The sequence below is a fragment of the Diadema antillarum genome, unplaced genomic scaffold (assembly GCF_040938485.1).
Source record: "Diadema antillarum isolate AM-2024a unplaced genomic scaffold, OU_Dant_1.0 seq00001311_RagTag, whole genome shotgun sequence".
In the NCBI taxonomy this organism is placed as follows: Eukaryota; Metazoa; Echinodermata; class Echinoidea; order Diadematoida; family Diadematidae; genus Diadema; species Diadema antillarum.
The window spans coordinates 411,324-425,778 of record NW_027272084.1 but is presented as its reverse complement, the minus strand read 5'-3'; the positions used below and the strand labels follow the sequence as shown (position 1 = coordinate 425,778).

At 38.0% G+C, this 14,455-nt stretch overlaps 1 protein-coding gene across 1 annotated transcript; it reads right to left on the bottom strand.

Moving 5' to 3' along the window:
* Positions 1–218: 218 nt before the first annotated feature.
* Positions 219–10,891, bottom strand: LOC139708128 (uncharacterized). Its single transcript, XM_071620105.1, has 13 exons — positions 10,423–10,891; positions 9,701–9,829; positions 8,826–8,908; positions 7,588–7,792; positions 7,092–7,307; positions 6,390–6,541; positions 5,925–5,949; positions 5,492–5,580; positions 4,584–4,775; positions 3,480–3,708; positions 2,351–2,548; positions 1,487–1,596; positions 219–618 (listed from the first exon to the last, which is right to left on the bottom strand). The coding sequence occupies exons 1-13, from the start codon at positions 10,463–10,465 to the stop codon at positions 478–480; spliced, it is 1,812 nt and encodes a 603-aa protein (XP_071476206.1). The 5' UTR covers positions 10,466–10,891; the 3' UTR covers positions 219–477.
* Between the last annotated feature and the right edge of the window lie 3,564 nt (positions 10,892–14,455).

Here is a 14,455-nt window from a genome sequence, read left to right as displayed (position 1 = left end):
TTAGTATTGTTCTGTTTTCGATATCTCAGCCATTTCATAACCAATTTTCATCAAATAAACGTTGAATTTCTCTTGGAATTACATGCTCTTTCATATTTCAGTAGAGGTTTTTCATTATCTCACCCCAAAATGTTAAAAACCTGAAGTTAGGTCTCAACCAAAAGTATACGAGCCCTTTAATTTAAACAGCGCCCTCTTTGAATCCCGGACCCGTCTCCCTTTAAAGTTTAAAGGGAGACGGTTCCGGGATTCAAAGAGGGCGCTGTTGCATGTGCACCCAACTGCTCTCGCAAACAATGAACCCCTGGATTGAACCCCAAACTTTCTTATAGAAAATTCAGTGTGCGAGTTCAAAAGATCATGACTTTTCTGCAGCAAAGGTCACTGTCACGGAATAGCCTTTTAAGACGAAACAGACAACGAAGTTGAAGAACGGTCAGCACCATTAATGACTGCAACGGATCTGCAACATTTCACCTATACTTCCGGGTATTTTGGCGCAAAGAAGATTTTCCTTCTCACGCCCTGCTTCCGTATATCGGGTGTTTGTAACATGGTTAGGACATCGCCCGTTTCAGTGATCATTTGTGCAGTAAGGCTGGTTACCCGCCGTGTCACCTGTAGGTTATGTATAAGAAGATTACACTTGCGTGACATTCAAGGGCAGGAGACATGGTAAAGTGGTGAGTCGAAAAAGGCAAGACAAGGGGAACGAGGGTTCACAGAGATAGTCTGGTGTGACTTGGAGAACAGCTTGAACGTATTTCACGCCACTAGATAATTCTCAGACCAGGGGCCCGTTGTATAAAAGTCACCATTATGGTAACTTTGCCATCCCATGGTAACTTCATGGAATTCTCGATTTTGATTGGCTATTGAGTATTGTTGCCATGGTAGTTACTATTATTATGGCGAAGTTACCACAATAGTAACTTTTATGCAACAGGCCCCAGGTTTGTTCCTACAGTAGCCCTCTACATTTCAGTTTATCGGTCTGTTTTTGTCGGGAAATATGATCTCATTAGAATCGATTACGCAAGTACATTAGAGGACATGAATGCTAGTACACTAGATTGGATTAGACTGAAACAGATCAGATAAACTTAGATTACATATCTTAGATTTCACACGATTAAAGTCATATTTGAGTTTTACATTGAGACGAGGAAAACAAACACCATTGCCCATGCAAAGCACATTTCAGGAAGTAGCAATGAATCACTAGGTCAATAGTCCACATTGCTTGGAAATCGGATAGCACGAATAAACGAAATGTTATATCCGCATACCTCTAGATTAGTTTATAGAAAAGTTAAGACTTGCTTCCTTCTTGGCAATGTGATATACTGGGCAACACTTTGTACATTCACTCGTTTGTGTAATGAAAAACATTCCCTCGGTTTTTTTGAATGGATAGCGGGCACAGATTTCAGACTTCTTGCCATATCTAAACATCTTCAGCTGAGCATGCATAAAATGGACTTACACTTTCCATCATTGTATCAAGATCGTCCACGTGACTTCCGGCAAGGAACTCCTCACAAATTGCCTGGACGAACCAGGTTCCTTTCTCCTTGTGTCTTATCGAAAAATATCCTGTGGGGTGTAGGGAAAACCACATATCACAGGAAAGAGACGACAGTATGATGAATCCTCTGTGTGAACACACAAGCCGCACAACCACACACGATTCATAACAGCACACAGCGTTGGCCTTGCTGTCCGCACGTTTAGAATATAATGTTCTTTACGTGTGCCACAGGCACCTGATTAGAACTTAATATCGTAAGGGCAATTTGTTGCAAGTGCGAAAACGGCATTGGTTTTGAAAACGGTATTCTTGTTTAATTCTACCATGTCAATTTCCTGATAGATCTCTATTGTTGAGTAAAATCATTATTACCTTTATATTTGCGTGAAGTCTTTGAAAGTGAAAACAAAATGTTACCATTGTGAAGGAACGTTATTTCTATGAAAGTTCAAATGAAAGCGTTGCATCGCAGATGATGAAAATAACCATGATACAGAACACTGCCTATAACAAAACGTTGCCCGAGAACAATAATCATTACTTATACAGATTTAATAAATCATTACTGTATGTTCTCAAAGTCTGTATTTTCCCAACAATGAACATTAAGTCAACTTGATTCTGCTCATGGCGTTTAATGATTGAAAGAATTGACGTAAATGTTGTGAACGATTTCATGCTTTGGTTCACATGTAATATACTGAAGTGTCAATTTATGTGTTTCTTTACATTGTCATGGATGTATGTCGCAAATACAACACTGTATACTATAATTTGAGTGGAATCTTAATGCATGAAACGGTATCTTTGCGCTCATACCATCAGATGTCGCGAACGCAACGTAGATGTCGCTGTTGTCGGGGATACCATCGGTTACCAGGGGCTGATCTGTCTCGTGTCCATCGTACTGAATGTTGGCGCTGTTATCCGTGGTAATGGCATCGCCATCACCGCTTGCTCTTGGTTTGATGTTTTCGTCATAGACCATGCCGTCGAATGCACTTTCTTGCACATTGGCTGCAATATAGTATGTAACAAGAGACTATTTTCATTTCATGTTATTGAAAGAAAAAAAGTCATCAGCATTGAATTCACGTGCAGTTTCGAGCAAAGTGCTTCTCTTAGCCAAAGGACTTCATGAAGGATTATTCTATTTGTGTTTTAATGGGGGTAGAGGAATATGAATGAACCTGTGATTGACAGGGTTGAGACTACGAAAGGGTCCTTGCGGATTAGGGAATGTGAAGTCTAAGTTTTGACTAGTTTCTGGTTGTTTTCAGTGACGAAGCTGCAAGAAGGAATAATTTCCAAATAAGGAAACAAAAAAGGAGGGAGAGAAAAAAAGGCTCCTTGGAAATTATCAACGATGCTGTAGTAGAAGAGGTTTCATTTGCTGCAAACGGAAATTTCATACCTTGCGTACACGTTGTAAAGAACTTTAAAAAAAATACGTAGATGCAGTTTGAAATTGTGGTAAATTCGTAAATACAGTGCACTCCAGTTATAACAAACACGGTTTTAACGAATTGCGGTTACGACTGAATAAAAAATTAGGCTTCAACATTATCAGCTCTATGTTCTTTACTGTTTTTATTTTTTTTTTTCGGTTGTAACAAAATTTCGATATAACGAAAGAAAACTGCCGGTCCTGAGCACTTCGTTATTTTCTGAGGGTCCCATATTGTACAAGCTTTGCTTTATAGTGGGACGCTCCATTTCCATTCCCGTCCTTATTCAATTTTTACTTTAAAATTATGTTTTCTTCATATTGTTACTCATTATCACAAGTATTTTGTTAATTTACGTTTTTGCAATATCATCATAAACATTATGTTTGCTTATACATTGTATAATCATAATCATCTCTGTTTATCTGGTGGAAATGAAAATAAATTTGAACTTTAAACTTTTAACGGGAGTCCACCGTTGTTGTACAAATTGTACTCACATCCCCTACACGCCTGAATGAAGACCATCTTCGGCTTGTCGATGAGGGCTGGACACCGTTTTCCCGACAGTCGCGCCATAATTTCTTTGATGGTGACCACATTCTCGTCCGTTCCCAGAATACCGTCCTGCCTGCCGTGCGTCATCACGAATACGGCGGCAGAGCTGTGACGATGGGCGCCCTCTGCGTTGATTCGCAGAATAAAGGCATCCAATGTACTCCTGATCGCCTACATCAAATTAATAAAAAGTAGTGACTACTACTAGTCAAGATTAATAATCCGTGATAAAATTTCTTTAAAAAGAAGAAAAACGACAAGACCCACAAGAATCAAGAAATGTAGATTTTAAGTCATAGTAGTACATGAGGCGACTATAAGCACATGATAAGGAAGGGAAATCAAATGTTGATGATCTAAATAAATGGTCGTGATAGTTGGATAATGTGTCAGGAAGTCACTACATTTTAGTCTTACTCAAGTGACCACCTGAAGAAAATATCGAAACGTAATGTTGGGTCGAGGGAGAAACTCAGTCATCACAAGAACATTTATAGGTAGAATGTATAGTGTTTTACCTCATTTTGTACATGATAATGATCATGACGAAAATAATTACCATGTTTGATGTTACGCGGCATTTCCCCCTCAAGCACAGAATATGCGATAGGACATTATCAATGACGATGATAACGATAATGATAGAGAAAAACATGGATTTATAAAACTCAAAACCTATGTACATAATACATAAGATTCTGCAGCCTTGCAAGAGCTGTTGATAAATTTTGAACAATAGTTGCAAGACAGGATGCTTTTTCAGGTTTAATCTAAATTATGTTCAATGAATAAAATCTACACTCTATTTTGATTATGCTTTAATGTCTGTTATTAAGTTCTATACGGGGTACGATGTCAAAGTCGAACGAGTGTAAATCGTGTTTGTCTGAGGGGAAATAAACTTACATGGGTGTCCCATTTCGAGCGCGCGCGCGTATGTATGTGGGTGTGTGCTTGTGTGTGTGAATACCCTGTATATTTTCTAGACATTGCTATCCTGTCAGAGGGCGAAGGAGGGAGATTACTAGTAATGATGTCACACTCACATCAGCCGTCAGATCCTGGTGAATCACTGGCTCGTACCCGAGCTGGGTGAAAACGTGTTTGATGTTTTCGACGTCAGCCTTTGAACCGGTTCGTTGACGTGACCGCTCGTTGGGGGCGCGCTTGAAGAATAGGAAGTTATTGAGAATGTAGACCAGACCCTTTTGCCGGGAATTGTACAACGACGCATAGAACTGTCGCAAAAACAAAGAAAAACAGAAACAAAAACAAAATGCATCGGATGGTTACTCTGTATCGCAGACTGTGCTGGACTAATAGTGCAATTATTCTCGATACTAAATGGTTTTGACTCAATCGACTCCTCATTAACCGTTTCAGTTTTCGTTTTAGAAGCAGTTGAGGATTAGACAAATCAATCATAATCAAATAAAAACAAATAAATATAGAATTATGACTGATAATAAGAAATACTATGTCATGAAATGAATTCAAATCAGTGCCACAATGAAGGAAAAAAAAACTTTAAATAATTCTATTCTTTTTTTGAAAAAGGGAATTACTATATATTTCTATGTCTTGTATCATTTCATTAGTTTCGTAAGCTCTGTTATTTACTGAACTGTATACGAAAATGTAAGTATTATGTGAAATCGTGTCGATCATGTCGCAATGAGGGTGGTAATGTTAGCATTATGATAGGTCCAACCCCCCTCCCCTTGTCTCTATTGCAACATCTAATATGCGTCCATAGCAGCATCAATGAAACGATTCTGTTTATGTGTATTCGTGCGCACATAATCATGTGAGAGGAGGGGGAGGTCGAACATAGTGTGTTCACTGGCAGGTCTATTCTACATTGCCAAAACTAAAGGCCCTTAACTGAATTATTTCGAACAAAATCTGGATCCGCGCGAGTTCAGTATTAAAGCAAGAATACAGCACTGTTTACCTTGACTGGATTGAGCTGCTCTGTAGTCGGTCTTGCCGTTCCAACAAAGCGGTGTTCATATAAACCATTGCCATCCGGTTCAATATCAACTGCACAGAAGACATAATCATAAGCAAGTCTCAATCAAGACTGGTATTGTTATAAGTTTCTCTCTTCCACTCTCACCCACTCCCCTCTCCGCCCCCTTCTCACTCTTATTCTTTTAAGGCTCTTTATGAAAGTTGACATCGCAAAATAAAGAAGAAATAAACGAACAATGAAATGTCCACTTTGCTTACATATTATGGTCTGGCCAAAACATACATTTGAGACACAATTTACAAAATTACAATTGCCAATAGAAATAACACTTTACATGAATACGAGAACAGGTCCGTAAACTAAAGGGATACAATAGAAATAAGGATAAATTATATCAATACACTTAGTTTACCTGCAAGAAGTCTGGCCAATGATACCTGTAGATAAAGGGAGTCGGATAATAGTGTTAACTAAGGTCATGACGTGATAGCATGTACGGCACCTTAAAGATTATAGTATTAGGTTAATATAGGGATATTAGCCATCATGAAATTTAATATCATTTATGAAAATTACATACCAATAATGAAATAGGACCTATCATTTTTATAAATAGGAAAGCAACATTAGACTATTTGATTAATTTGTCTTCTGTTCACGAGCTCGAGAAATGACAGATTTTCAAAACATCTTTGGTAACTTTTAATCAGTTTTCAATGCAGATGGGTAGCTCTGGTTCTTATTTTTATAAGCACATTACAGTGTTGGTACTTTCGCTCGTGTGTCAATAGAATAATAAATGAATAATGAACTCTTCAAGCGATCATCATCATCATCAGTATTTTGGTTCTCACAACTCAAGTAATCCATTACGTACCATTTTGTGCATGCTCTCTTTACTGGACTTGGAATATCTCACGACAAGCCAAGCTATTACACACGATCCGATGAAAAGTGCGAATTCCTTTACGCCGCCCTCTACCGTCAAGTACTTCCAGAAGAATCGATAAACCGTGAACGTCCACTGACCTGTGAGATTATGAGATTTATATGCTATTTTGCTTGACATATAGTTACGTGGTCAAATTTGTATATTAGATAGAAAGATGGAGAGGCATAGTTTTATAGATAAATAGATAGATAGATAGACAGACAGATAGATAGATAGATAGATAGATAAATAGATTGATAAATAGATAGATAGATAGATAAATTAATTAATTAATAAATACATAAATAGACAAATGGAAAGGTTGTATAAGATGAATAAATAGATTATGGGTTAAAGATGGATGGACGGATTAATAGAAAAATTGTCACGTGTGAATTTTTACGGTCACTTTTTGGATATAGGGCCTGCCAAGAAAAATTAATGTACTGTTCACACTACGTTAAGTAGTGGTTGTAGACACGATTGATACAAGCTACTGAACTCGTCGAAAATACTTATGAAATAAAAAATGTTTCCGTCGTTTACAGGTATCTAGGACACATTTACACACACTCCCATTCCGACTATTAATCATATTACTACACCTCCCATTTGTTTGCAAAGTTTTTAACAGTTGGCGGTACCAACCTGACTCTTGGTTGGCTGTGTCGGCGACTTTACTTTGGTCCAGCGTTTGCCCATCAGCTGCGTCCTTTTGCCTGGAGTTAGGATCTGTCTGTGTATTGATGGGTGCTACGTCATCAGTTGGTTGTGAGGGCTGCCTGTCTGATGGACTTGACGTTGTTTGTGGGGTATCAACATCCGGGATATGGTCAGTCTGGGAACTATCGTCATGCACATTACCTAACCGCAAAATAGCGTGGAGAAGCACACAAAATAGCGAATCAAACGTGGTAAGCTTACGGCTGCCCCTCGACTGTCACTATTTTGCCCTTCATTACACTCTTCCATGTTGCTTTCCTCCTTCACTTCCTGTCTTTCTATTCTACGGACTTCTTTCGCCATACAAAAGTCCTCTTTCAAACCAAGTCTACATACATGCTGGCACCGCTACCCTCTCTTCCTCAATAACATACATCACCATGCAAACTTTCAAACACATCATGGCTTATTATACTAGTACCCCCATCATGAACTGCTGATCCCAGCTCACTGAAGAGTTTTTCGACAGCCTTCTCGATGGCGTCGCTCTCACGCTTCTCGTGTCTGACTTCCACTTGGGTGCCGGTGACGACGTCCTTCATTTTGCAGTCGAACACCCAGCCGTCGTCCCAGCTGTGCAGGCGGTGGTGCGTCTCGTACACAATATCACGCCCTCTTTTGACCGCCTGCATTGCCAGAGTCAACAACAACAACAACAACAACAACGATGACGAAATAATCATGTTAAATGAGTAGTAAATTACGGCAGTTTGCTCACTTCATGTTTGGTGCATATGGAATTAGTGACAAATATCTGGATGTACACTGAAAAGGGCGTGGCATCCAAAAGCATAGCTTGAATTGAGCACACCTTTTACAATTTAAATCGAGAAAAACGACAACGTCTTTTTGGCAGTCTAGTTGTGGACCAGAGTGAACAATGTGAAGATTATACCGGCTGTCTACGCTGAGAGTGTTGGTGCAAAGATTTGTGGGGAAAAGAGAGAGAGAGAGAATTCTACAAAATTTCAGTTTCTACGGCATTCGATTTTAACAAACTCCTTTACAGAGGATACTGGATGATTCTATCCTTGAAATATCTCAGTGACAAGTCAAAAGAATGTGTATGGGATAGATTGTTATTGTTGGAGATGAGAAATAGGCTTTTAACTTTTTGCGAGATACCACGAAACCACTTGCGAAATACATGTAGTACAGAGCATACCATTCTAACAGGAATTCAAAGTTTATTTTATGAAAATCGGTTTTGGAATGGCCGATATATCCAAAAACAAAGTAAAACAAAGCCGTCGGAATAAAAGGTGGGTCCCACCTTTTATTAATATTGCTCTGCTTTGGGTATCCCAGCCATTTCAAAACCAATTTTCATCAAATAAACGTTGAATTTCTCTTGGAATTGCATGCTCCTTCATATTTCATAAGAGCTTTCTCATTATCTCACCCAAAAATGTTAAAAATCCTGAAGTTTAGGCCTCAACCAAAACTATATACGATCCCTTTAAAAGGGGGAATCCAAAACTGTAGTAGAATTAGATAGGGATAGACTGTACTGACTTACTCGTTCGTTTTGAGGGAGAGGGAAACTGTGGAAGAGTTTCAATGTACAGGCACATTTTCTCAATGAGGGAAAAAGAAAAGGACACACACATAGCACATGCAACGGTAATCACGGTAACGAAGGCAATAAATCAAACTCACCTGTCCCCTCTTTCGCCCCAGGTTGCTGATCTGACCAGCAATTCCACTGAGAATATCAGCAACATTATCCGATTCACCAAAATCTGTGAAGATCAGAGATAATTGGGTGTGAAAAGAGTGTGAAAATTGCTTTATTCCTTCTGCGATCTGTAGTCCAAATAAAACGAGTCAGAAACGATTGATTAGAACAAATTACGTAAAGTGCACTAAAACGAAAATGATTACTGTCAGTGCAATATCGTTTTCATGCATATCAGAACGCTAGTGTGTTCAAACATCAAATTACATAAAAACAAGTCTGAATTGTCGGAAACTCACAAGGTCCGTGGGGTGGGGGCTACATTGTTAGAAGAGGATCTTATACACAGACAATAAGAGGTTATCGATCATCACAAATTTCTTGTTATTTTTGGGGAAAACAACTGATTAGCGCTGTGCTCAAGACGAAGACGATGAATTAAAATGAAAAGGAAGGACCATTTACCAGGAAATATGTTTCAAACTTTTTACTTTTTTATTCCTGGGAACCACAGTCACAATGAGTGCAGACTGTATGATGTAGACAGATAGATGAAAATACTATGTAATAACTTCTGCGCATACGCAATCGTCAGTAAAGGAAATAAAAATATGACATTTTGAGCGAATCTCTTTGCAAGAATAACCCTGTCAGGAAATAATAATATTATGTCATTTTTTTTTTCTGGGAACTACACTCACAATGAATACAGACTGTATGATGTAGACAGATAGATGGAAATGCTATTTAATAATTACTTCAGCGCATACTCGAACGGCAGTTGAAAAAAAAAATATCATGACCTAATTTTGAGGGAATCTTTCGCAAGAGTAGAGCCCTGTCAGTCAATATTCACCGTCATTCGCGCCACCTGTGATCCAGTTCTCCCTTTCCGAATCTCCTTTCCTAGACTTAGAAACTTTCTCCGAGAGTTCTCGAACAAAGTCAGCACTGAGCTGCGCTGACGTGGCAAAAAGCAATCCACCTTCATGTGAGGGAAAAACACATAAACGAACATGTCTCATATATGAGTCACGTTGGCACTCGCTTGGCGTACTCATGGTATTAAATTCATTTATTTATTTTCATTCATTTACTTTCATTTTCAACAAAGAATATAAATATGCAAAACAAAGGTAAAAAAGCAATGTTTATACATATTCGACATATATGGGAATAATAATATATACACACAATAAATTGAGAAGCCTAGATGCATGATATTTACAACAAAACGTTGGACATGTTTGAAATGTATTGATATCGATTATTTACTTGCTGCCACTCCGTCTGTTCATTTCAGAATACACATTTGATATTCAAATTGACATGTCTGTCAAAATACCTTTTTTTTTTTTAGTTTCCCTGGTGCTTGCATATATTATGCCATGTCAATGATTGTGTACAAACACTGAAAACATCAGTCTAACCGTGCATGCACCTTCGAAGATACAGGCAAAATAAATTGACAGGAAATAGAAAGGTAGTTCCTTAATGTCTAGTGCTGCTGCACTGTATGAGGACGGGTAGGCCTACCTACTTCACGTTACCACAAAACACTGGAAAGTGATGACTTACCAACGATGAATAACATACAATGAAGACCTCTCAGAGGGACCATGGTGAATAATGTAACACGCCGGCATTAAATATTTAGATCTCTCAGAATCACCACTTCATAGTAATGTCACAATACACACTGTCACACGACCCCATGCTGCTAGTGGAAATGAGAATGATGATAACTAACGCCGATGACGACGTGTATAGCAGCAAAGTACAGCCTTTCGCAGCAACTGAGAGCAATCTTTCGTGTTTGGTAGACCTACCACAGCGGTGTTTTATTTGGGAAGATAAACGCATGTGTTTACTACCACTGCTGCTGACTGGCGCATGGCATGGCGAGTACTTCCGCTGACCTACTCACAGGGCAATACAGCGTGCAGAATGTACTGCACCAGGGAGGTGACTGTAGTTCCACTGTAGTAGTCCCAGTAGTAGTACAGATATATAGCTACTGTGTATCCGTTTCATAGTGTACATACGAGCTTGAGTACTCAACCGTAACTTTCTAAGGGGAAACCCCTTTGTGTTGTAATCTGGTGCTCGTGTACATGACTGTATCGGTCACATATTGACGTAGGTCTACAGCTAAAACGAAGAAGAGCTCCCCCTTTAAATCCTAAAAAGACTGGGCTATTTTGATGCCTAGCAAGACTGGGGGCCGAGTGGGGGGCTGCCACCACCCCCCCCCCCCCGATTTGGCCGTTGACTGCGTGATCGCGAGAAAAATTGGCACGCGCGTCACCCACAAGGTAATCTACAAAACTGAATAGGTAATGATTCCGCAATTATTCAATTTCTTTTAAATAAATTAATTATGCGAATTTATGCATGAAATAGAAAAAATGGCTGTGAATCTGTAAATAGGTCCAAAATTGCTAATTCTTTTATCTAGGTACTCTATTTAAGATTCTTATTGAATGTACGTAAAAAAAAATGGCCGTATCAATTTTTTCTTATGTATTTTAGCGTTTTTATAATTTCTTATTTATTTGATTGTTTTCTACTTATCATTTTTATTGTTTCTTGGATGGAAATCATCGGCGACACTATTCCGATCATAAACAACATGAAATTAATTGATTTTAAGCAGTGAAAGTAAAAATAATGATACATTTATGAATTTTGGCTAAAAACAGAATTTTTGCATGGATTTGTACATGTTTTTACTTTTTTTTTAGGAATTTCGGGTCCGACATGCACTTGCGTAACTTCAGAACCGCGTACCCGGGGGTTGCAAATTTGGTCTCAAAAGTTGCGCAAGACTTCAAAGAAAAAAGTCACGAAACGTCGTGGCGCGAGATTTTTACGTTACTGATTTATCGTGAAAAATGTCGAGGGGGGCCAAAAGACCTATAATCTGCATTCTCTTTTTTCATTCATTCTCTTTGTTATAGAAATCATAATTTCTGTGAAAAAGCACCCAAGTTTCGTGTGTACATGTACTATTTGCACTGCAGTTGACCATTACTTAGATTACATGTGCTCATCTCGCAACGAATCTATGATGTAGTCTCTGAATGTATCCGTCATTTTGGTGAAAATCTGAACAGCTATTGCCCCCACAACATTTTTAAACCCCCTTTTTTCTGTATAGACTGGTATTACATTTTCAAGTTGTGTGATTAGTAAAGTAGCAAATTTAGTTTGCATTTTGCTTATGTCTTGTGTTTACTAATTACATTTCTTCTTATCCCGGTGTGAGAATAATAATAGGCCTACGTGGCATTATCCTGATATCTGTCACCCCTCCGTTCACTGTATACCCTTTCTTCTGTACTAAGTAAGTTATTGTGTATGCGAGCGCTATCCACCTCTGTAGACTTACGACACAGTGAAGATGCACATAAGAAACCAAATGTAACAGATAAAATTGTCTAGCCATTTTCCCTATTTTTTAAAAATTTTTCGTCCTTTTTGCTTTTCCACAGGGATCATGATTTTGTTAATATCAGTAAAGTTATAACTAGAAACTCTGGAGTCAACAATGAAGTGAAGGGTATTTTTCCTCGTCCTATTGTGTTCAAACTTAATTCTACTTTGATTCTTCCTCATTTACATTACAGACTTTTGGCCTGGGGTAATTCAGGTAAAGTTTTGATTAATAGAATAATTTACGTCTTACAAGAGAAAGTTCTCCATGTTATCTGTAACACTGACTTTTATTCACTCACCAAGCCATTATTTCATTAACATGAAATTCTCAAAACGTAAGATTTAAATGATTTTAGGACAGCTTAAAATGCTTAAATTCAGTTATAATGATCTTCCAATAATATCTGAAATGTTTATCAAAAATAATTCTGTTCACAATAACATTACCCAAAAGACAGTCAAACTCATTGTATTTACCTTTCATTTAACTACAAAATTAATTGGTCGGGTATTGTTTTCCGTGCAAGCTGCCAACTTACATTTTTTTCACCTAACAATTTCAAGATATTCCGCCCAAAGTTTGCACAAGGTCATTAAATTTCAATTCTACGAATTGATGCAGGAAGATCGCCGAGGTGGGAGCGCTCACCAAGGAAGACAGTTACACCTTCGAACCTGTTCATTGTCTAAATGACGTAGTCTGGTTTTTGTTGCCGATTCCATTCAGTGAAGTCAGGAATATCAGGCATGTTCGGCGAATTTCGGTAGGTTTTCGAAATAGAAACGAGAATGGTATTCTCCTCGACGATTTATTTTTCACAAATCTTTTCCGTGAATTCGGGAATTGTGATAACTTTAGCTGGCTTAAACTCTATTTGCAATTTCATGAAATGTCATTCAAATTTGATATCTTGGAATGGGCAGTAGCAGTGGACAACAATATTTCCATCCATCGACATCATTCTACTCGTTTGCTTTTTTTTTTTTTTTTTTTTTTTTGCTATGGTGGGGGGGGGGGGGGGGGTGGAGTTGCGCTTTAAAGGCGACCAGTGCTTACACCTTAATTGCTGCTATCACTTGCAGGCCTACCAAGTAACAATGAAAATCACGCCTCAGAGGCCTGTCTCACTCTCACAAGCCTTAAAAGTTTTTATCTCACCTCATGCGATGTCGATTTTCAACAGTCGTAATTTAAAATTTTTAAAAATCTTTATCTGTAATCAAACTAAGCGGAAATATTACATTTTAGTCTGCATAATCAGACCGCACGATTCAGAGCTTTAAAATTATAAAGCAATAATATGGTTAAGAGGGAGGGTGACTCCCTTCTTTCCTCCCGCTCTTTCCAGTCTCAAAATCTCACTCCTACTTTATAAGAAAAAGTTAAAACAAGTTGAACTTACTGTCAAATGTTGGCGTATGAGAAACCTTTCACTTATTGGGAAAATATGTGTGACTAAAACTCTTGTATTGCCACAATTTCTGTATCTTTTCTCGGTGTAAGGTATCAAAATCCCTTGTTTTTTTTTCAAAGAATTGAATAAGATATTTTATAGTTTTATTTGGAATGGTGGTAAGGATAGGGTGAAAAAGAAATTAATGTGTAATGATTATGCCCAATGTGGTCGTCGTATGATTGATCCCTATACATATGCCCTTGCTTAAAAAATGACATGGGTTAAAAGTTTATTAGACAAAAATTATGACAGTGTATGGAAGAGAATTGAACTCGCAGTTTAAAAAAAAAATTCACGCAAACATAGATATTTTGTGGATTTCTCATGCTCCAGCATCCATTCTGAGAACTCTTAATAACATCCAGTTGGCAGATTCCCTCCGAACTTGGTATATTTTTAGGGATGGGGCTTTTAGGGAAATCTTAGGGAGAACTTTCTCAGATATTGGGAATTGTCAGTCATTGTGGTTCAATAAAAAGATAAGATCCAAATCAAAACAATATCTGTATTATGATGGATGGTATGATAAAAATGTTTCAGATGTGTTGAACCCACCTCTCCTTGGACACAAATTATTAGAAGAATTAATTTTAGACTTTGATGTTTCTCGTAAAGATAGAAGAAAATATACATTTTTGTTGAAAAGTATACCAATTTTTCGGCTGGAATCCACTAATGCAGAAAATGCTGACAATGATGTTGTTGGTATGATTGTT

Bases quoted from the DNA above. Each gene is read 5' to 3' on its own strand.
- LOC139708128 (XM_071620105.1), bottom strand. From the start codon at position 10,465: ATGGTCCCTCTGAGAGGTCTTCATTGTATGTTATTCATCGTTG. The intron at 4,776-5,491 runs GTAAACAGTGCT...TTTTTGCGACAG, and splicing joins AGCAGCTCAATCCAGTCAAG to TTCTATGCGTCGTTGTACAA. The intron at 619-1,486 runs GTAAGTCCATTT...CATAACCTACAG, and splicing joins TTGATACAATGATGGAAAGT to GTGACACGGCGGGTAACCAG.